We start from the raw sequence: 21,510 nt of genomic DNA, 5'->3' as shown, positions 1-21,510 counted from the left end.
GGCCTTTTCACAGCCACTTTTGACTCTGCGACATTGCAGCCCGGGACTGGCAGAATCCCTCCCCTCCAGTCTCAGCTCTCTGGCTTGCGGCAGGTTCATGCCCTCTGAAGCAGGCTGGCCATGGTGCCCATGCCACACGCATGACTCCCAGCCAGTGGGTGGCGCTCCCAGTGCACCGTGTGTCACAGGCAGGGGAGCGAGCCATGGATCTGTGTTCTGCGGGTCCAGCCATGGCCAGTGGTGCCCACTCCCCATGCCAGGTGCTGCCACACCGATGCTGGACCCCATGCCCTCCCCGTGCCACACACCATCGCAGATCCGTCTGCCACACTGATGCTGGTCCTCGCGCCCTCCCTGTGCCATGCACCATCGCAGATCCATCTGCCATGCCGACGCTGGTCCCCGCGCCCTCCCCGTGCCATGCACCATCACAGATCCGTCTGCCATGCACCATCACAGATCCATCTGCCATGCCAACGCTGGTGCCCACGCCCTCCCCGTGCCATGCACCATCACAGATCCGTCTGCCATGCCAACGCTGGTCCCCATGCCCACCCCACCATTGCAGATCCATCTGCCACGCCAACGCTGGTCCCCGCTACCTCCCCGTGCCACACAGCAACACAGATCCGTCTGCCACGCCGATGCTGGTCCCCATGCCCACCCCACCATCGCAGATCCATCTGCCACGCCAGCGCTGGTCCCCGCGCCCTCCCCGTGCCACACACCATCACAGATCCGTCTGCCACGCCGATGCTGGTCCCCGTGCCACGCACCGTCACAGATCCGTCTGCCACGCCAACGCTGGTCCCCGTGCCCTCCCCGTGCCACACACCAACACAGATCCGTCTGCCACGCCGACGCTGGTCCCTGCGCCCGCCTTAGGCCACGCATGAGTCTCCCAGTGCCTGTACCAGCGCGGGCGGCTCAGGAGGAGGAGGTGGAGGAGGAGTAGAGGTAGGTGGTCTCGATCGTCCAGTCCGAGGGCAGCTCCTCGGGGCAATGGCCCTTCATGTGCTTCTGCATGGCAGCCAGGCTGGGGCAGAACTGGCAGCATAGGGTGCAGCGATAGGGAGCCGCGCCACCGTGGGTCCGCAGGTGCTTGATCATTGCAGAGTAGTCACGGGAGCGCTGGGGGCAGAGCTTGCACTGGAACGGCTTCTCGCCTGCAGGGGGCAATGGGCTGTGAGGGGGGGGGAGTACCCCAGCCCCTCCCACCCCTCTCCCCTGCCCTGGCCCCCCAACTCTCCCCCAAAGCCCTCCCTGCCCTCCCCCCAGCCCTAGCCCGCCGCCCCTCCCCCCAAATCCAGCCTCACTTTCCTGGGGGAAGCACGGGATTAAGGCCATGGCAGGGTGGGGGGCAGGAGGGGTAGGGCTGCCCCCCCAGGACCCAGGGAGGTGGGGGGACCAGAGCACCCCCGACTCCCAGTGGGGGGAGGGCTGGGGGTGATGGTGTGGGAGCGACACCCCAGCCTGCAGGGGTAAAAGACAGGTATGTACCTGGTTCCCAGGAGTTAGGAGGGGTGCAACACAGTCAGGGAGCACCAGGGGCTGAGGTCCGTGGGGGAGGGACGCACAGCAAGGGGGGGATGACACTCATGGGGGAGGGGCACGCGGCACTGGGGGGCTGGCTCCTGTGGGGGAGGGACGCACAGCAAGGGGGGGATGACACCCATGGGGGAGCGGCACGCGGCACTGGGGGGCTGATGCCTGTGGGGGAGGGACGCACAGCAAGGGGGGGATGACACCCATGGGGGAGCGGCACGCGGCACTGGGGGGCTGATGCCTGTGGGGGAGGGACGCACAGCAAGGGGGGGATGACACCCATGGGGGAGCGGCACGCAGCACTGGGGGGCTGATGCCTGTGTGGGAGGGACGCACAGCAAGGGGGGGATGACACCCATGGGGGAGGGGCACGCGGCACTGGGGGGCTGGCTCCTGTGGGGGAGGGACGCACAGCAAGGGGGGGATGACACCCATGGGGGAGCGGCACGCGGCACTGGGGGGCTGATGCCTGTGGGGGAGGGACGCACAGCAAGGGGGGGATGACACCCATGGGGGAGGGGCACGCGGCACTGGGGGGCTGATGCCTGTGGGGGAGGGACGCACAGCAAGGGGGGGATGACACCCATGGCGGAGCGGCACGCAGCACTGGGGGGCTGGCGCCCCACACGGGGCGGGGGGCATTGGCACTCTGGCCGGCAGGTCCCACTCACCAGTGTGTACCCGATAGTGCGTCTCCATCTGATGCTTGAGGGTGAAGCGCTTGCTGCACTCGCCGCACTCATAGGGCTTCTCGGGGGGCGCCCGCCGGGACTCCCGCAGCCTGGCCTCAGCCTGGAACCCGCGGGCACAGAACTCCCGCTCCAACAGCCGCTGGCCTGCAGGGATGGCAGCGGGGTCAGTCCTGCACGTCAGGAGTGAGGGGTGCCAGCTGGACAGGGGCGGGGCAGGGGCGCTCACAGCCCAGGCTGTACCCATGCGGCTGCGGCTGCGCAGCACCATCTGGCTGGGGAACCGCCGCTGGCACAGCTGGCAGACGTAGCTCCAGGCGCTGGCCGGCTGGGCCCGTGGGGGGCACCGCAGGCCATACATCAAGTACAGCATGGGTGACGCCATGGGTGACGCCGCTGCGGCTGGCTCTGGGGAGGAGCAGGAGAGACACGGCTCAAAGATGGGTCCAGCCCACCCCACCAGCCCCTCCCCATTGAGCCCAGCTGGCTCCCACCCTCCACCCCCCCAATCAGACCCATGGGCCATCTAACCTGGGTTTTCCAGCCCCGCTGCCCTTGGGTGACCCAACAATAACAACGTGCCCAGTTGAAACAACTGAAACATCCACCCCCACACTGACACTGCCTCTCAGGGACCCCCCACTGTCAGTGCCCCCCTGGTCTCCCTTCTCCTGCCCCTCTCACCTCCAGGGGGTGCCGTGCTCAGGGGTGGCAGGTCCTTGTCACAGCTCCGCCGGGCCCGGCAGGGTGGGAGGGGGAACGGATGCGGCCCTGGGGAGAAAAAGTGACTGTCAGCTGGGGTGTGGGGTGGATGGGGTGAGGGGTCTGGGGCAGGGGCAAGTTACAGGGAGGGGAGCTGGAGGAGGGGCAATGAGGAATGGGATCAAGGATCTCGGAGGGGAGGGGATAGTTGGGGTAGGACTGGAGGACTCAGGAGACAAGGGCAATGGGGTGGCTGGGAGGTTGGAGGGGCCCGGTGGAGCCGGTGAGGGGCAAGGTAGGAGGAAGGGCCAGGGGAGGTAATGGGGCAGTGGGTGGTTGGGGTCAGGGGTCCAGGAGCTCCTAGTGGGAGGAGACGGGTCAAGGTGGGGCAGTTGGCAGGGTCCATACCTGGGTGGCACAGTGAGGGGGGTGGATGGTGGGGGGTCTATACATGGGTGGTAGAGTGGGGGGGCAGGGTGGGGGTCCATATATGGATGGCATGGAGGGGCAGAGGGGTACATACTTGTGTGGCACAGTGGGGACAGGGTGTGGGGTTAGTACAGGAGTGGCACAGCGGGGTGGCAGGGGAGTCCTTATGTGAGTGGCACAGTGGGGAGTAGGGTGGGGGGTCCGTACATGGGTGCACAGCCGGGGGGGGCAGGATGGGGGGTCCATACAGGGGTGACACAGCCAGGGGGGTAGGGTGGGTGGTCCATATGTGGGTGGCACAGTGGGGGGTGTACATGGGTGGCACAGTGGGGGGGCAGGGGGCTTTTTACATGGGTGCCACAGCTGTGTGGGCAGGAGGGACAGGGGGGTCCTTACGTGGGTGGCAGAGCAGTGGGAGGCGCAGGGCGTCTGAGCCCTGCTGCGGACAGAGGTCGTATGCCGAACTCTTGACCGGAGCCACCAGCAGCCTGAGAAGAGGAAAACAAGGGGTTAAACGGCAAGTGACCCACAGGACTCAGGATGGGGCCAGGTGAATCTCCAACCAGAGCCCCCCATCGCCCCCCAGTCCCCCATAGCTCTGACCCCATTGCCCCTGTGATGCTCTATACCTCAGGGCAACATCCTACACCCCCAGGTTTATCTTTATAAAATGATTGTGTGGTATCCAATGCAAAGTTTGTCATGTTGCGTGTCTTCAGAAGGCTCATAATGCACTGAGCATGGTTGTTATAGGATGTTATAGTAATTGTTACAGTTATTGTTGCATCCGATGAAGTGAGCTGTAGCTCACGAAAGCTCATGCTCTAATAAATTGGTTAGTCTCTAAGGTGCCACAAGTCCTCCTTTTCTTTTTGCAAATACAGACTAACACGGCTGCTACTCTGAAACCTGTTACAGTAATGTTATAGTGAGGTTGTAGATTATCATTTCATGTATATAGTTATGAGGCTGAAAATGTATCCTCATGGCTTAAAGCAAGCCCAGGCAAAAACTCTCCAAGAGCAGAGGGGCAGTTCACATCTCATCAGGGCAGGTATGGGACAAACCCAGCCCAGCCTCAGAGGAACAAAAGGGCGCTGGCCTAGGTAGCAACAAAAGAATCTGTTAGACCCTGGAGGGAGTCACCCCCTTCCTTTGGTCAGTTTGGGACTGCGATGAGGTAATGCTCACCTGACTCTAAGGAGGGAGGGCAAAGCCAAGAGGAAAAAAGCATGTGATAAAAGGGAGAGACATTTTGCCATGCTCTCTCTCTTACAGCTACATCTACAGATACCACCACCTGAAGTGCTGATCACAGGGGAGAGCCTGGCTGAAGAGCAACCAGCCAGCCTGTGGTGAGAAGCATCTAAGTTTGTAAGGGCCCTGAAAGTGTTAAGATCAGCTTAGAATGCATTTTGCTTTTATTTCATTTGACCAAATCTGACTTGTTATGCTTTGACTTATAATCACTTAAAATCTATCTTTATAGTTAATAAATCTGTTTGTTTATTCTACCTGAAGCCGTGTGTTTGACTTGAAGCATGACAGAGACTCCCCTTGGGAGAACAAACCTGGAACCTATCAATTTCTTTGTTAAATTGACAAACTCATATAAGCTTGCAGTGTCCAGCGGGCATAACTGGACACTGCAAGATGGAGGTTCCTAGGTTTGTGTGTGGGACCGGAGATATTGGCTAGTATCATTCGGTTGCACAATCCAAGGAGCAGCTTATATGCCAGAGGCTGTGTGTGAACAGCCCAGGAGTGGGGGTTCTCACAGCAGAGTAGGGTAAGGCTGGCTCCCACAGTCGAGGATTGGAGTGACGTAGCAGATCACCAGTCCGGATAACCCAGAGGGGAACATCACAGTGACGCAGCAAGCAGGGTGTATGTGCAGTTTGTTACCCCAAGTGAAGTTTACACTTTAAGCACTGATGTTTGTGATTTTAAGTGAGTCTTAAGTGCAGTGGCTAAGAGCAGTCAGGAGGAAGTCACCGTTCTGTTATCTGCTGTTTGTTTATTTCGGGTGAGGGAAATAAGCACAAGAAAGCAGAAAAATGACTATGAGTGAGGCAGCTACAAAACCAGAGCTGACCAGACTGGAAGTGGAAGAGAAGGCAAAGGACCGTGAGTCTCAAATGTGGCAGGCAGAAATGAGGCTCAGAGAAGTGGAGGCAACACCACATCAGGAAGGGATGGGGGCGTAAAGCCTGCCAGGAAGAGAACTGTCCAGGTTGTTAGCTGCCAGCTGAACCAGAGATAAACCCGGCTCTAGATAAACCCCCATTTCCCCCAGCCCCCCACTGCTCTAACCCTACCACCCCCTGGCCCCCAACGACTCTGACCCCATCACCCCCTGACACCCCACCGCTCTACCCCCATCACCCCCTGACACCCCACCGCTCTACCCCCATCACCCCCCGGCCCCCCACAGCTCTGACTCCATTGCACTCTAGCCCCCCACCACTCTGACCCCAACCCCCTGGCCCCACCACTGCTCTGACCCCATCTCCCCGGCCCCCCACAGCTCTGACCCCACTGCCCCCCGGCTCACCACCGCTCTGACTCCATCACCCCTAGCCCCCCACTGCTCCGACCCCCATTGCCCCCTAATCCCCCACCACTCTGATCCCATCGTCCCCCAGCCTTCCCCCTGATCTGACCCCCATCACCACCTGGTCCCCCACAGCTCTAGCCCCATTGCCCCCAGCCCCCAACTGCTCTGACCCCCATCGCCCCCTAGCCCCCAATCGCTTTGACCCTCTTGCTGTGTAAGCTTCTTGCCCTGGAGACAGTATGCTCAGAGAGAGGAGGCTCCCCCAGAGTCCTGACTGGCTTCATAGGGAGTAGTTCCAGAGCATCGCCCGGTGACTCTGTGACAACTGGTGGTAAAGGTGGGATAAACTGCACACTGTGGACAGAGCATCCTGCAGTAAGTGACTGGGGAGCAGTAAAACGAGGGGGAATTAGCGAGAGGCAGGCAGGCTGGAGGCTCTGAGAGGTGCGGTTCTAGGAGGTGGAGGAGCCTACAGCTTAACCCCGAGAGAGCGTGGACCCCCGAGAAGGGCTGTTGCATTGAAGGGTTCCTCCCAGGGATCATGGGAAGCTGAGAGAGCACAGGCCTGTGAGTCCGTGACCACTTGGGAACATTGTGGAGGTGCCCTATAACCATCTCCTTAAGAAGGACATTGTAGAACTGTGCAGAGAGAGGGACGCGCATTGGAAAGTTCACTAAGGCACAGCTGATTGCTCAGCTGGAATAGAATGATCAGCTGGTTCCAGAGGCCGGGGTGGACGGGGAGGTGGCTCACACTGGCTCTGGTGCTGTGAGAAACGCCTGCATTTGCTGCCTGCCCTCACTGGGACAGCAGAGGCAAAGCAGAGCTCAGGGGGACCGGAGACCCCAGCTGAGTGTGGGGAAACACAGCCAGAGCGGGACAGCTGCCAACCAGGGCTGACTTGTCCAGAGGTGCAAAAGGCCTGGGAGAAGGGTAAAGCAGCCTTCAGACACATGCCTGCCACAGAGGAGCCTTTTCAGAAGGTGGCCCTCAACTTGATGAAGGACGAATGGGAGGGGAAGGCCTCCTCCAATGGAGAATCAGGGTGAAGCATGTCCTGACTTTCCGGGAAAAGCTCGCTGAGAGTGCGGCCAGGGCGAACCTAGCCAGAGCCCAAGGGAGGCAGGTCTGGTAGGATCATTCAGCCTATGGCACCGGGGACCAGCTGAGGGTTCTCATCCTGGTGAGGAAGAATAAGCCACAAGCTGCATAAGACAGGCCCTTCAAGATCATCAAGCAGCTGAATGGGGAGAACGATGTGGTGGAACTGCCCAACGGGGCTCACAGCCACCAAGGGGACCAGGTCAACATGATGGAGCTGTACTGTGACTGGGAGAGGCTGGTACTGGCCGTGTGTGGCCGGTGGGAGAATGGGAAAGATCCCCTGGTGGGTCTCTTCCCTGAGACAGGAGCCAGCCCATTACTGGAATCAATTCCTCTCTGACCAGCTAACCCAGAGGTGGGCAAACTACAGCCCACAGGGCACATCCAGCCCACGGGACCATCCTACCTGGACTCTGAGCTCCCGGCCAGAGAAGCTCGCCCCCAGCCCCTCCCCTGCTGTCCTCCCTCCCCCGCAGCCTCAGCACCCTGCTCGCCAACGCTCTGGCCCACCACTCCTGCCAGGCAGGGCGGTGGTGTGGCTGTGAGCCCCTGCCGCTCTGAGCGGCATGGTAAGGGGGCGGGGAGGGGTTGGATAAGGGGCAGGGGATCCCGGGGGGGAGTCAGGGGACAGGGAGCAGGGAAGGTTAGATGGGGTGAAGGTTTGGGGGGGCAGTCAGGGGACAGGGAGCGGGGGGTTGGATAGAGGGTGGGGTCCTGGGGGGAGGTTAGGGGCGGAGGTGTGGATAGGGGTCAGGACAGTCAGGGGACGGGGAGTAGGGGGGTTTGGATAGGAGGTGAGGTCCCGGGGGGCAGTCAGGGGGCGGGGGTGTGGATAGGGGTCGGGGCAGTCAGGGGACTCGGAGCAGAGGGGTTGGATAGGGGGTGGAGTCTCAGGGGGCGGTTAGGGACAGGGGTCCCAGGAGGGGGCAGTCAGGGGACAAAGAGCGAGGTGGGGTTGGATGGGTGGGGGTTTCTGAGGGGGGCAGTCAGGGGGCAGGAAGTGGGAGGGGGCAGGGTCCAGGCTGTTTGGGGGGCACAGCCTTCCCTACCCCGGCCCTCCATAAAGTTTCGCACGCGGATGTGGCCCTCGGACCAGAAAGTTTGCCCACCCCTGAGCTAACCCCTGCCCAGCAGGCAGAGATCAGAGAGATCCTGCATTCGTACCACAGTTGTTTTCCAACCAGCCTGGGTTCACTAACTGAGCTGACCACTGGGTGGAGACGGGAGCCAGCCCTCCCATCAGGTGTTCCCCATTCAGAGTAACTGGGAACCCAGCCCAGGCCCTGGAGGGAGAGGTCAGACACATGCTGGCTTTAGGGGTGATCCAGCCATCCGCCAGCCCCTGGGCCCTCTCCCGTGGTGCTGGTCCCCAGGAAAGATGGGTCGATCTGATTCTGTGTGGCCTATTGGAAGCTCAGTGCCATCACCACGTCTGGTGCCTGCCCATGTCTAGGCCTGATGAGATCCTAGACAAGTTGGGGCGGGACTCGGTACCCCATGACCAGGGATTTCACTAAAGGCTACTGGCAGGTGCCTTTGGATCCAGATGTCAGGTTGAAACCTGCTTTTGTCACCCCTTTGGGGCTGTACAAGTCCCTGGTCCTACCTTTTGGGCTCAAGGATCAGTTACTGAGGGGGATGGAGAATTTTACCCTAGCGTACATTGATGATATTTGTGCCATTAGCCAGACCTGGGAGGACCATGTGTCCCAGGTGAAGAGGGGACTGAGTCACCTCCAGGATGCAGGGCTGACTGTAAAAGCTGGGACGTGCAAGGTGGGGATGACAGAGGTGTTGTACCTGGGTCACAAGGTGGGGAGCGGCCACCAGAAGCTGGAGCTAGCCAAGGTAGGGGCGATCAGCGATTGGCCTGCTTCCCAGACTAAGAAACAGGCCCAGGTTTTTATTGGGATGGTGGGGCACTACCAGAGGTTTGTGCCACACTTTAGCTCTGTGTCAGGTCTCATCACTGAGCTATGCAAGAAAGGTAAGCCAGACAAGCTGGTCTGGACCAGGCAGTGCCAGAGGCCTCTCTGCACACTGAAGGAGGATCTGGTCAAGGGCCTGGTGCTGGGAAACCCAGACTTTGACAAGCCCTTTATGGTGTTCACCAGTGCCACGGACACAGGGCTGGGCGTGGTGCCGAGGCAGGCCAATGCAAAGGGGGAGAAATACCCCATCATGTACCTGAGCAGGAAGCTGCTGCCCCGGGAGCAGGGCTATGCAGCCATAAAGAAGGAATGCCTGACCACGGAGTGGGCTCTTAAAAGGCTGCAGACGGATCTAGTTGGGCGGTGCTTCACTGTATACCGGGACCACTCGCCCTGCCATGGCTGCACCAGATGAGAGGGGCCAATGCCAAGCTCCTGAGGTGGAGTCTGTCCTTCCAGAATTATGACATGAAGGTGGTCTACATTAAGGAGAGTACAAATGTTATAGTTGATGCTTTATCCCAGAGAGGGAGGCCTGAACTTCCCCAGGTCACTGGCTAAAGTGACCCCGGTCAGTTCAGTCTCAAAGCGGGGAGACGGGACGTAGTGTTATGATGCATAGGCGCCAACTTCCCCTCTGCCTCATGGGTGCTCAACCCCCACCCCTGTTCCGGTCCCTGTCCTACCCTCTCCCCGCCCCAATTTCACACCCTTCCCCCAAGTCCCCGCCCCTGCCCCGCTTCTTTACTCCCCCCCCTCCGCCAATGTCCCTACTCCTCCCCCTCCCTCCCGGAAAGTCCTAAGCTCTGCCAAACAGCTGTTAATCAGCAGGGCGGGAAGCGCTGGGAGGGGAGGAGCGGGGACACAGAACACTCAGGGGAGGAAGAGGCGAGGACAGAGTGGGGGCGGGGGGAACTTGGCTGCTGGTGGGTCCAGAGTACCCGCTAATTTTTCACCGTGAGTGCTCCAGCCCTGCAGCACCCATGGAGTCGGCGCCTATGTTATAATATATGTGAGTCTTACTGTTTTGCATGAATGCTGTGCGTGCCTCAATTTCCCTATGTATTGCACCAATGTCTAGGTGGTGGGAATAAGGGGGTGTGACTTTTGTAGGGGTTTCTCCAGCTGCCTTCATAGATGCTATGGTTGCCCCTTCGTAACCTGAGAGCCAGGAGGGGGATGCAACCAGGTAACTCTTGGCCCAGGTGCGAGACAAAGGCTGGAGGAGGAGCAATGGGCAGGGCAGGGGCCAGGCAGCTGGAAGCAAGTCAGTCTCAGCGGGACAACCAGAGCCCTGGCTCTGGGCTCCCCTCCCCCCAAGATGGACTTGGCTGAAAGTCACTGATTTCTGTGCTAACAAGTTCTGTTCTACGCTGTGTTTCTGTCGACTAATAAACCTTCTGTTTTACCGGCTGGCTGAGAGTCACGTCTGACTGAGGAGTTGGGGTGCAGGGCCCTTTGGCTTCCCCAGGAGCCCCGCCCTGGCGGACTCGCTGCAGGAAGCACACAGAGGGGCAGAGGATGCTGAATGCTCCGAGGTCAGACCCAGGAAGGTCGAAGCTGTGTAAGCTTCTTGCCCTGGAGACAGTGTAGGGCGCAAAGAGGAGGCTCCCCCAGAGTCCTGACTGGCTTCATAGGGAGTAGTTCCAGAGCATCGCCCCAGTTACGCCGTAACACTCCCATCGTCCCTTACCCCCCCACCACTCTGACTTCCAACTGCTCTGACTCCCATTGCCCCCTAGCCCCCCACCGCTCTGACCCCCATCACCCCCTGGACTCCCACAACTCTGACCCCATCACCGCTGGACCCCACCATTCTGACTCCATTGCCCCAGCCCACCACAGCTCTGACCCCATTGCTCCCTGGCCCCCCTACCGCTCTGACCCCCATTGCCCTCCAATCCCCCACCACTCTGACCCTCTGTGACAAAGTTCATGCCTCAGGTTTCTTGCATGTCCCATTGCTCCCCAGCAGGGGCTGAAGGGTTGTGTCCACGCTCAGACGCCCAGGCTGACCCATAGTGATGGACAAGCTGAGAAGACAATGGAAACCCCCCATGGCCAGAGGACTCCCCGAGACCCTGGCCCAGGGCTAAGCATGGGAAGTTGGGGTGGGACCGACATGGGGCAAAGCCTCAGACTTAGGGGCAGGGACTGCCCAAGGGGGGCTGGGATGCTGATGGGTTCATCCAAGGGACAGGTTAAAAGCAGGGGCACAGCACCAATCCTGTGTATCCGGGACCCCCTACATCATCTCATCGCAACCGCTGCCCTGAACCACAAGCGACAGTCTCGCTCCATCCCAGCACTGGGAGCTCCCACACCTCACTCTGGACCATGTGGTTATGGCTGGCGCGTGCCAGCGGGCAGCTGTGCCGAAGCTCCAGGGCTGTTTATACACGTGCAAGCTGCCCTGAGTCGTGGGCATGTCCCTGAGCTGGGAAACCCCAGCTCGCAGCATGGAGGGAGCTGGGCGCCAGATCAAAAACCCGATTGTGCACCGTCCCCTGCAGGTCCCCATTCCCCCACACCCCCGGCGCAAGAATCTGCTGGCACTGCTGGCCTGTGCCCCAGCATCTGGGGGTGTTGGCTTGCTGTTCTAGAACCCGGCAGCCCCCCACAGTTCACCCTGCAGATCCCATCCCCCTGGAACATGGCAGCCCCCCACAGTTCACCCTGCACATCCCATCCCCCTGGAACATGGCAGCCCCCCACAGTTCACCCTGCAGATCCCATCCCCCTAGAACCTGACAGCCACCACAGTTCACCCTGCAGGTCCCATCCCACTACAACCCAGCAGCCCCCACAGTTCACCCTGTAGTTCCCATCCCCCTAGAACCAAACAGAACCCACAGTTCACCCTGCAGATCCCATCCCCCTGGATTCCAGCAGCCCTCCACAGTTCACCTTGCAGATCTCATCCCCCTAAAATCCAGCAGCCCTCCACACTTTATCCTGCAGGTCCCCTGTAACCCGGCAGCCCCCCACAGTTCTGCCTACAGAGCCTCAACCCCCTAGAACCCAGCAGCCCCGATGTGACATTATTGACATGAACTGTGACCATATAGATCATTGTTGCAACCAAGGTCCTATACTTGCACCAAATCTCATACAAAGGAGGTCACGTAAGATGTCTATGAAAAGGTTGTAATTTGCTGGTTATGATTATGCTGTCTGTATGTGTGTATCATTTTTGTATTTGAAGTTATGAATATTGGCTATGTACTTGTTTCTCAATGTGTTTGATTCTAAGTAGCATCAGTCAAGCCTTTGGTCAGCTTCTTGAGAAAGGACTATTCTGAGTAAGTGCCCAGTCAAGAAACACTTAACTGACAATGGACTTTGGAAGACTCCAATCCACATCTGAGGAGCCTTCCTGGGAACATTCAAGGTAGCATGTGAGCAATGGCTGCCACCTGCAAACTGAGTCATGCATGGACATGTGACTTGCCCATGTGACTCCAAACTCCATCTTGCTGCTGTGATTTTCCACAGTAAGAACAAAGAGGTTTCCTTCCACATGGCAGAGAATATAAAATGCCCTGGAAACCCCTCCATCTTTTCTTCAATCCTGCTTCTGACCTCTGGAGGAACTGTGCTACAAACTGAAGCTCTGAACAAAGGACTGAATGACCCATCCCAGCTGGGGATGTTCTCCAGAGACTTGATATGAACCTGCAGTTTATTCTATCACTGCTACAAGCCTGAACCAAGAACTTTGCCATTACTGTGTGTAATTGATTCCATTTAACCAATTTTAACTCATCTATATTTCTTTCTTTTTATGAATAAACCTTTTAGATTTTAGATTCTAAAGGATTGGCAACAGCGTGATTTGTGGGTAAAATCTAACGGGTATATTGACCGGGGTCTGGGGCTTGGTCCTTTGGGATTGGGAGAACCTTTTTTTCTTTTACTGGGGTATTGATTTTCATAACCATTCATCCCCATAAGGAGTGGCACTTATGGTGATACTGGGAAACTGGAGTGTCTGAGGGAATTGCTTGTATGACTTCTGGTTAGCCAGTGGGGTAAAACCAAAGTCCTCTCTGTTTGGCTGGTTTGGTGTGCCTTAGTAGAGAAGGAACCCCAGCCTTCGGCTGTGACTGCCCTGCTCTAAGCAATTTGTCCTGAATTAATACTCTCAGTGTGTCCCGCCAAAGGCCGCTTTGTTACACCCCATAGTTCACCCTACAGATCCCATCCCCCTAGACCCCGGCAGCCCTCCACAGTTCACCCAGCAAATTCTGTCCCCCTTAAACCTGGCAGCTGCCCACAGTTCACCCTGCAGGTCCCCATCCTCCAAGAAGTCAGTGGCTCCCCACAGTTCACCTTGCAGGTCCCCATCCCCCCAGAAAACCCCAGCCCGTGACAGTTCACCCCTGCAGTTCCCATCCCCCTAGAATCAAGAGGCACCCACAGTTCACACTGCAGGTCTCCGTCCTCCTAATATCTAGCAGCCCCCCACAGTTCACCCTGCAGATCCCATCCCCCTAGAATTCAGCAGCCCTCCACAGTACACCCTTGAGATTCCATCCCCCTAGAACCCAGGAACCCCCCCACCCTACATTTCACCCTGCAGATCCCAATGCCCTAGAACAAAGCAGCCACCAACAGTGCACCCTGGAGGTCCCCATCCCCCCAGAACCCAGAAGCCCCCACAGTTCACCCTGCAGATGCCATCCCCCTGGAACCTGGGAGCCCCCCTGTGAGGAAGTTGGGGATTTTTGTAGTGTTTTACATGAATAGCATGTGCGCGCCTCAGTTTCCCTGTGTGCTGCATGTTTAACAAGGTGGTGGGAGAGGGTTTGTTGTTGCAGAGGACCAGGTGTGCCCTCACCTTGCAGCTGGGACCCCTAGACAACGGCCTGGAGATGGGGAACCCTAACAACTGGTGACCTGCTGACTAAGAGGCCCACCCCAGCTTGGCAGTCAGCTGATTCTGGCCAGTGGGAGGACAAAGGGCTGAGGAGAGAGGACCCCGGTGACCTGACCAGCCAGTTGGAGTCAGAGGGGAACAAAGGACTGAAGAGAGAGGGCCCCAGTTACCTGTTTACCAGGGACAGAAGACAAAGGACAGGGGAGGAGCTGTTGGAGCCAGAGATATCGGATGCCCAGCTGGAAAGCGGCAGGGTCTCTGGACTGGAGAGGGAGAGCAGGCAGAACCCACCTGGATGCAGGGCAGACTTAGATGAGCTGTGCTGAGGGAGGCCAGGCCTGAAGCCCAGAGAGTTTCCTGTGCTGTGTTCAGACGCTCAATAAACCCTCCTGTTTTATGCTAGCTGGAAGTCGCTCCAGTCTAGAGGGTAGGGTTGCATTATTCCCTCTGGGAGTGGGGGGTCCTGGGCATCCAGAGCGAGTGGACTCGCTGAGGGAGCCCATGGGCGAGAGACAGGTGTGCTAAGGCTCAGAGAGGTGCGATTCCAGGAGGCAGAGGGGCTTAACCCCAGAGAGAGAGTGGACCCCCAAGAAGGGCTGTTGCCCTGAAGGGGGTTCCTCCCAGGGATTGTATGGGGCCAAGAGTGGGCACGACCTGTGAGTCCATGACACCCCCACAGTTCACACTGTAGATCCCATCGCACTGGAACCCATTCCCCTAGAACCCAGCAGCCCCCCATATTTCATCCTGCAGATCCCATCCCCCTAGAACTCAGCAGTCCCCCACATTTCACACTGCACTTCCCCATCCCTCTAGAAACCGGCATCCCCGCACAGTTCACCCTGGAGATTCCATCCCCCTAGAACCTAGCAGCCCCACACAGTTCAGCCTGCAGGTCCCCATCTGCCTAGAAGCCGGCAGACACCCCCCCCAGCTCACCCTGCAAATCCCCATCCCCCTAGAATCTTGCAGCCCCCATCAAATGATCTGGAACCCAGCTGCCCTCAACATATGCCACAGAACCTAGGCCATTCCAGAACCTAGGCACCTCCAATTCTTACTCTAGAGTGAAGCTAGTATCTTCCCACACTTCTAGAACTTGGCTGCATGTATCGCTCTAGAATGTGGCAACACTTCCCCCACCATCCACATGAGAACCCATCTGTCAATACCACCAGGGAACACTCTAGAACCTCACAGCAGATGATCAGAGTGACTCGAGAAAACCACCTAGCCATACATTTTCCTCCAGAACGGGGACATCAACATGCTGAAGCAATCTAGAACCCAGTTGCTCCTGTGTCTACTGTAGAACAGTCTCCAGTTGTGTGGTGCTCTAGAATGCAACCCTGCTGTTCCTGCATGCTCTAGAACCCCACCTCACCACATTCCACACCACACCCAGGCTGCCTGCATCCTGCTGCCTGGCCCTCTACATCCTTGGCTTGCTGGTGCTCTAGAACTCTTGCTGCAGCCGGTTTTGGTAGATGCAGGTAACGGGAGCCCCGGAGGCCAGGGCTGAGAGGCACCCATTCCTGCCTGTCTGGGTAATGCAGGCCCCACACACGCCTGCTAGACATGCAACACTGTGGCAGCCAAACCCTGGGGGGTTGCCGGGCTGGGGGCACCACTCATCAGAAGAAGAGATGCAGGGAGCATTCCCCTGTGACAACGTGGCAATTTTCATAATATATTTATGACCCCAATAGGTGCCTCAGTTTCCCCTATGCATGGCTGCCTGGTGTGGGGTAAAGGTCTGTTTTTACTCTCAGGGCAGGCCGGGAGACAAAGCTATAAATGTCACCTGGCTGGCCAAGGTGTGATGGGGTTGTTAACGAGGTCATGAAAACAAACTCACTGACCCCATGTCAATGGGCAATTGGAGAAGACAGCTGCAAAACTGGTCACCAGGACGTAGTCCCTGGCCAGCCCACGACTCAGAGGAGCTAGGATTCCCCTGCCTCACCGCAGGAGAGCTGGGCAGAGACCCCAGAACAGGGAAGGTGCATGGTGGGGGCACAGGAGCTGGCATCAGTCCTGCAGAGTGGACAAGGCCCTCCAGCGCGTCAGGCTCTGTTTGCCATGCTGAACAGAGTGAAGAAGAAGGGCCCGAGGTGCAGCCTAGAGGCGCTGAGGCCATGTGGCAGAACAATGTGAGCCACTTGGGGGGTCTGGCACATCACAGGGGCTATACCAAGGAACTGTTCCAAAGCTGGGGGCACAGCCCCAATTCTGCACTCCCCAATTCCCCAATCCGTGACACTCCCACAACCCCGGCTGGTGCCCAGCTCTGAGCCTAGGGCTGAGCAATGCGGTGCCCATCCCCAGCTGGGCACTAGGGGGCTCCATGCACCAACAAGTCTTATCTGGGAGACAGGATTTCAGCAGAAAAATGTGAGTGACCCTTAGGAATTGTTTGAGAACACTTTTACTAGGTGCCAGGAAAGCCAAGCTGGAGAACGGCTATGCCGGATCTGAAACCAACCTGGCTTACAGGGGAAGTGCAGGTGGCTCTAAAACACAAAAAGGGAATACATAGCAAATTGGAAAATGGGGGAATGGAGAGCAATGACTATCACTCAGAAGCTTGGAATTGTAGAAACTGGATAAGGGAAGCAAAAGGATGCCAGATGCAATCTGTGTCCAGCAGAGAGTAGGACAATGAGAAGGAGTTTTTGAAGTATATTGGGAACAAAAAAGAATCCTAAATGCTCTTGGCCCTGCACTATTTAACATCTTTAACAATGACCTGGAAGAAAACATAAAATCATCCCTGATAAACTGTCTGATGATACAAAAATTGGACAAATGGGAAATACTGAAGAGGGCATGTCACCGATTCAAGGAGATCGGGGTGGCTTGGTAAACAGGGCACAAGCAAACACTCTGCATTTTAATACAGCTAAATGTCAATGTATCCACCTGGGACCGCAGAATGTTGATGGTGGACAGCTCCAAAAGACAGGTTTCAGAGTAGCAGCCGTGTTAGTCTGTATCCACAAAAAGAAAAGGAGTACATCCGATGAAGTGAGCTGTAGCTCATGAAAGCTTATGTTCAAATAAATTTGTTAGTCTCTAAGATGCCACAAGTACTCCTTTTCTTTTAGCTCCAAAAGAGGCGACCCCGGCGTCTATAAATAGGGGAATCTGGAGAAGCCCAGAGGTTATTTGACCTCTGTACTTGGCCGTGGTGTGAGTGCAGCTGGGACCCTGTGGCCAGTCCTGGAGCCCCTCTTTCAGAAGGGATGTGGATAAATTGGAGAGGGATCCTGAGAGGAGATACTCCAGGCACAGGATCAATTTAGCTGGACACGGGCCAGGTTGAGGGGCAACTTGGCTGCAGTCTGGCATGCTGACAGGGGCACGGCTTGTTAATAACTGGATCACCAGAGGAAGATCTGCACCATGGAAGGCTGGAAACTGAAGCCAGACTCATTCAACCCAGAAAGCTTTGGGACCTGGCCCAAGTGCCGAGGGTGCAGGCTGGGCTGCTGTGCGGGTCGAGGGGGCTGGTCCCATGGTGAGGGGCAGGGCTGAGCAGGGGAAGGGCGCACAGTACCCTGTGTGCAATGTATACACTTCCTGCCCCACATCTGGGAACAGGAAAGAGCCGCCACGCGATCCCCGGCCCCTAGTGCACCCCACATGAGGGTGAAAGGTTCAAGTCTTCAAACCACGGCAGCTGCTCAGCCAGAGGCTGTAGGTCGGTACAGGCGGATGGAAGGGTGAGGCTCTGGGGGTGAAGCACGGGAGGGTAGAGCATGATCACAATGGGCCCTTCTGACCTTACAGTCTCTGGGTCTAGGAGGCTGAGAACTGGGGCTGCCCAATGTCCAGCCCCCGTATGTACCCCGACATCCACCCCCACAACCCATATCCCCCCGCCCACCAATCCACCCCTACAACAATAGTCTCCCTGCCCACAATCCACCCCTACACCCCATATCCCTCACTGCCCCCATCTAGATCCACCCCTACACTCCATATCCCGCCTGCTCCTCCCAGATCCACCCCTACACCCCATATCCCACACCCGGATCTACCCCTATACTCCATAGCCCTCCCTGCCCCTACCCAGATCCACCCCTACACCCCATAGCCCCCTGCCCCGATCCACCACTAAACCCCTTATCTCCCCTGCTCCCCAAACCAATCCTATACCCCACGTCCCCATGCTACTCCCAGATACACCCCTACAGTAGCCCCCTGCCCTCCCGAGCCAACCCTACACCCCATAGCCCCCGGTCCCCAATCCAACCCTAAACCCCATATCCCCACTCCTCCCCAATCCACCCCTACACCACGTATCCCCCACTTCTCCCACCCCAGATCCACCCCTATACCCCATATCCCTCCTGCTCCCCAAACCAACCCTTCATCCCATGTCCCCCTGCCCCCGATCCACCCCTGCACCCCATTGCTCACTGCCCCACCCCTACACCCTATATCCCACTGCTCCCCAATCCACCCCTACACCCCATAGCCCCCACTTCCCCACCCCAGATCTACCCCTATAGCCCATAGCCCCCTGCCCCAGTCCACCCCTAAACCCCATATCCCTCCAGCTCCCCAAACCAACCCTACATCCCATGTCCCTCTGCTACTCCTAGATCCACCCCTACAGTAGCCCCCTTGCCCTCCTGATCCAACCCTACACACCATAGCTCCCTGCCCCGATCCACCCCTACACCCTGTAGCTCCCTGGCCCCACCCAGATCTATCCCTACACCCCATAGCCCCCTCCCCCAATCCACTCCTAAACCTCATATCCCCACTTCCCCCCACCTAGATCCACTCCTACATCCGCTGTACCCCGATCCACCCCTACAGCCCCCTGATACCCGTTCACTTCCCCACCCTCTGAATTAAGGTAATTTGCCGAGAGGAAAATGTGAACGGCGCGGGGGGGAAGAATGTGTCATCTAGGAACAACTCAGCCCTTTGAAGTCGGGCATGTGGGTGTGGGGCCAGCTGGGGGAAACCCCACTGGCGAGTCACCCGCCCACCCCCTCCTGTGGGGACCGTTTCATCTCAGGCTCCTCTGCTCTCTGGGGCAGCAACCTGCTGGGCTCAGGATCTGTGTGTCACTGAGGGAGCGGGGGGCCCTGAGCCATGACCGGCATAACTGCAAACCAGAGAGATCGGGGGATTTCCCCCCACAGCGCCAGGCCAGAGCTGGGGTACCCAGGAGCTCCCCTCATGGACAATACTTTCCCTCCCCTCAGCTCCCCCGGGCTGCAGTGCCCCTACCCCAGGGTTAATCTAGATGGCCTGGTGCCGGAGGCGAGCGGCTTCCGGCCACAGGTACAAAAGGTCAGCGGTGCTCAGCAAGGTGCCTGCCCCTCCTGCCCTGCTCAGAGCTGCAACAACGCCTGCCTTGCCTGCCTTCAGGGGGAGGGTGCCTCAAGGAGACCAGGCAGGAAACAAGTGACGAGGCCAGTTCCCATGGAACAGGAGCCTCGGGCGAGAGCCAGTGTGCCCCGGAGCCACGGGAGGAGGGGAGGGCAGCAACCTCATGGCCTGAATCATCCCCCCTGGTCCCCTGCTTTAACCACTAGGCCCCACTCCCCTCCCAGGGACAGGGTTAGAACCCAGGAGTCCTGCTCCCAGCCCCCGCCCTGCTCTAACCCATTAGACCCCACTCCCCTCCCAGGGACAGGGATAGAACACAGGAGTCCTGGCTCCCAGCTCCAACCCACTGGACCTCACTCCACTTCCAGGGATAGAACCTATGAGTCCTTCTTCCAGCTCCCCCTGCTCTAACCCATTAGACCCCACTCCCCTCCCAGGGACAGGGATAGAGCCCAGGAGTCTTTCTCGCAGCCCTCCCTGCTCTAACTCACTAGACCCCACTCCCTTCCCAGAGCCAGCCAGAGATAGAACCCAGGAGTCCTGGCTCCCAGCTCCCCTTGCTCTAATCCACTAGACCCCACTCCCGACCCAGAGCCGGGGATAGAACCCAGGAGTCCTGGCTCCTAGTCCCCCCTGCTCTAACTCACTAGATCCCACTCCACTCCCAGAGCCAGCCAGGGATAGAACCCAGGAGTCCTGCTCCCAGCCTCCCACAACCCACTCCCATCACCTATGGCTTCTCTACCACCCCCACCCCGCTCACCTCTGGTCTTCCAGTTGCTTCTCTCTGCCCGAGATCCCAATGGGGGTGCCCGGCTTCCCCGTCTCCAGCCCGCAGGGGAAGGGTCGGATGTAGCCATGGAAACCCACGGACGCCGAGAGGGCCATGTGCCCGGGCCCCAGGTCACCCAAGGGCGAAGGCAGCGACCGCAGCTGGTAGCTGAGCAATGGCGGGCAGGGCTGGTAGCCAGCAACCACCCCTTCTGGCCCCCAGAGCACCTCTGGCGGCCAGGGATGGGCGCGGCGCTCCTGAGGCAGTGGCCGGGCCGTGATGACACTTTCCCGTGGCTTGAGGGAGGACTGTTCAAACAAGACCCAACTGGGTGCCAAGCTGCCATCTTGGATTTGGCTCCCCTTACTGTCTGGCCTAGCCAGGGCCAGGCAGGGCCCATCGGCCAATAAAACTAGGTTGTGGTTGCCTGGTGCTACAGTCTTGCCAACAGGGCTGGTGACCACAGACTTCATCTGGGACATCCCAGCCACTGTCTCCTTCCTTGTGTCTTGGGCGCCAACCCCATCATGGCTGCCAGCCCTGTCGCCATTGACAACTCTATCATGGCCACCATCCCCGTTGCCAGTCCTGTCGCAAATGCCCACTTCGTCAGGGTCACCAGACCTGTCACCAATGGCAACTCCATCATAGCCACCAGTCCTGTCGCCAGTGGCAACCCCATCATGGCCACCAGTCCTGTCACCAATGCCAATTCCATCATGGCCACCAGTGCCGCCACCAATTGCAACTCCATCACGGCCACCAGTCCTGTCGCCAACGCCAATTGAATCATGGCCACCAGCCATGTCGCCAATGCCAGTCCCATCGGGGCCTCCAGTCCCCAGTGCCCTGAGGCAAGCCTGCTCTAGCTCCTCCATCTCCAGGTCCCGGGCAGTGGCCAGGAGGCTGGTGAGCTCCTCAGGTGCCACCTCAAGGCTGCCAGTGTAGGCGAAGTCCAGGGCGTGCTTGAAGGTGGCAGGTGCAAGGAAGTCCAAACTGCAGAGCTTGCTGGGGCCCTGCAGCAGGAGGAGCCGGGCCAGGGTGCGGCTGGCGCAGGCCAGCACCAAGCTGTGGGCCGGGAAGTCCCGCTGGCCCACACGCACCAACACATCACACAGGGCCTGTGCATGCCTCAGCTCACCAGCCCGGTGCAGCAGCAGGTCTGGGTGTGAGGGGCTGTGCAGCCTGATCCGCCGCGCCATCTCCCTGCTGCGGGGCTCAGGGGCGCTGCCGGTCAGGGGTCAGCTCCTCCATCAGCCACGGGGCTCTTCCTCCTGGGGACAAGACAAGGAGATCATCAGTGGGGGTGGGCTGTGCAAGATGGCTGCCGGGCTCTCAGACCCAAGGGTCAGGGATGGCAGGAGCGTGGGGGGCAGGGGGACTGCACAAAATGGCCACCAGGGTCACAGACCCAACACTCAGGGATGGCAGGAGTGTGCGTGGGGCAGGATGGGGGAGGACTGCAAAAGATTGGGGTCACAGACCCAATGCTCAGGGATGGCGGGAACATGCCCGTTGAGAGGAATTTGGACCCCCACTTCCTCCCATT

General features: G+C 58.6%; 1 protein-coding gene across 1 annotated transcript; it reads right to left on the bottom strand.

The window, feature by feature from the left end:
• Nucleotides 1-927: 927 nt before the first annotated feature.
• Nucleotides 928-21,163, bottom strand: ZBTB32 (zinc finger and BTB domain containing 32). The gene is made up of 5 exons (XM_073323403.1): nucleotides 19,953-21,163; nucleotides 3,762-3,853; nucleotides 2,919-3,005; nucleotides 2,217-2,381; nucleotides 928-1,166 (listed from the first exon to the last, which is right to left on the bottom strand). The coding sequence occupies exons 1-5, from the start codon at nucleotides 21,161-21,163 to the stop codon at nucleotides 928-930; spliced, it is 1,794 nt and encodes a 597-aa protein (XP_073179504.1).
• Between the last annotated feature and the right edge of the window lie 347 nt (nucleotides 21,164-21,510).

Source organism: Lepidochelys kempii, chromosome 24 (genome assembly GCF_965140265.1).
Source record: "Lepidochelys kempii isolate rLepKem1 chromosome 24, rLepKem1.hap2, whole genome shotgun sequence".
In the NCBI taxonomy this organism is placed as follows: domain Eukaryota; kingdom Metazoa; phylum Chordata; order Testudines; family Cheloniidae; genus Lepidochelys; species Lepidochelys kempii.
This window is presented reverse-complemented; position numbering and strand designations above follow the sequence as displayed.

Bases quoted from the DNA above. Each gene is read 5' to 3' on its own strand.
- ZBTB32 (XM_073323403.1), bottom strand. From the start codon at position 21,163: ATGGCGCGGCGGATCAGGCTGCACAGCCCCTCACACCCAGACCTGCTG. The intron at 3,854-19,952 runs GTGAGCGGGGTG...TCCTCTTCTCAG, and splicing joins AAGCAACTGGAAGACCAGAG to GCTGCTGGTGGCTCCGGTCA. The intron at 3,006-3,761 runs GTAAGGACCCCC...TTTTCTCCCCAG, and splicing joins CCCACTGCTCTGCCACCCAC to GGCCGCATCCGTTCCCCCTC.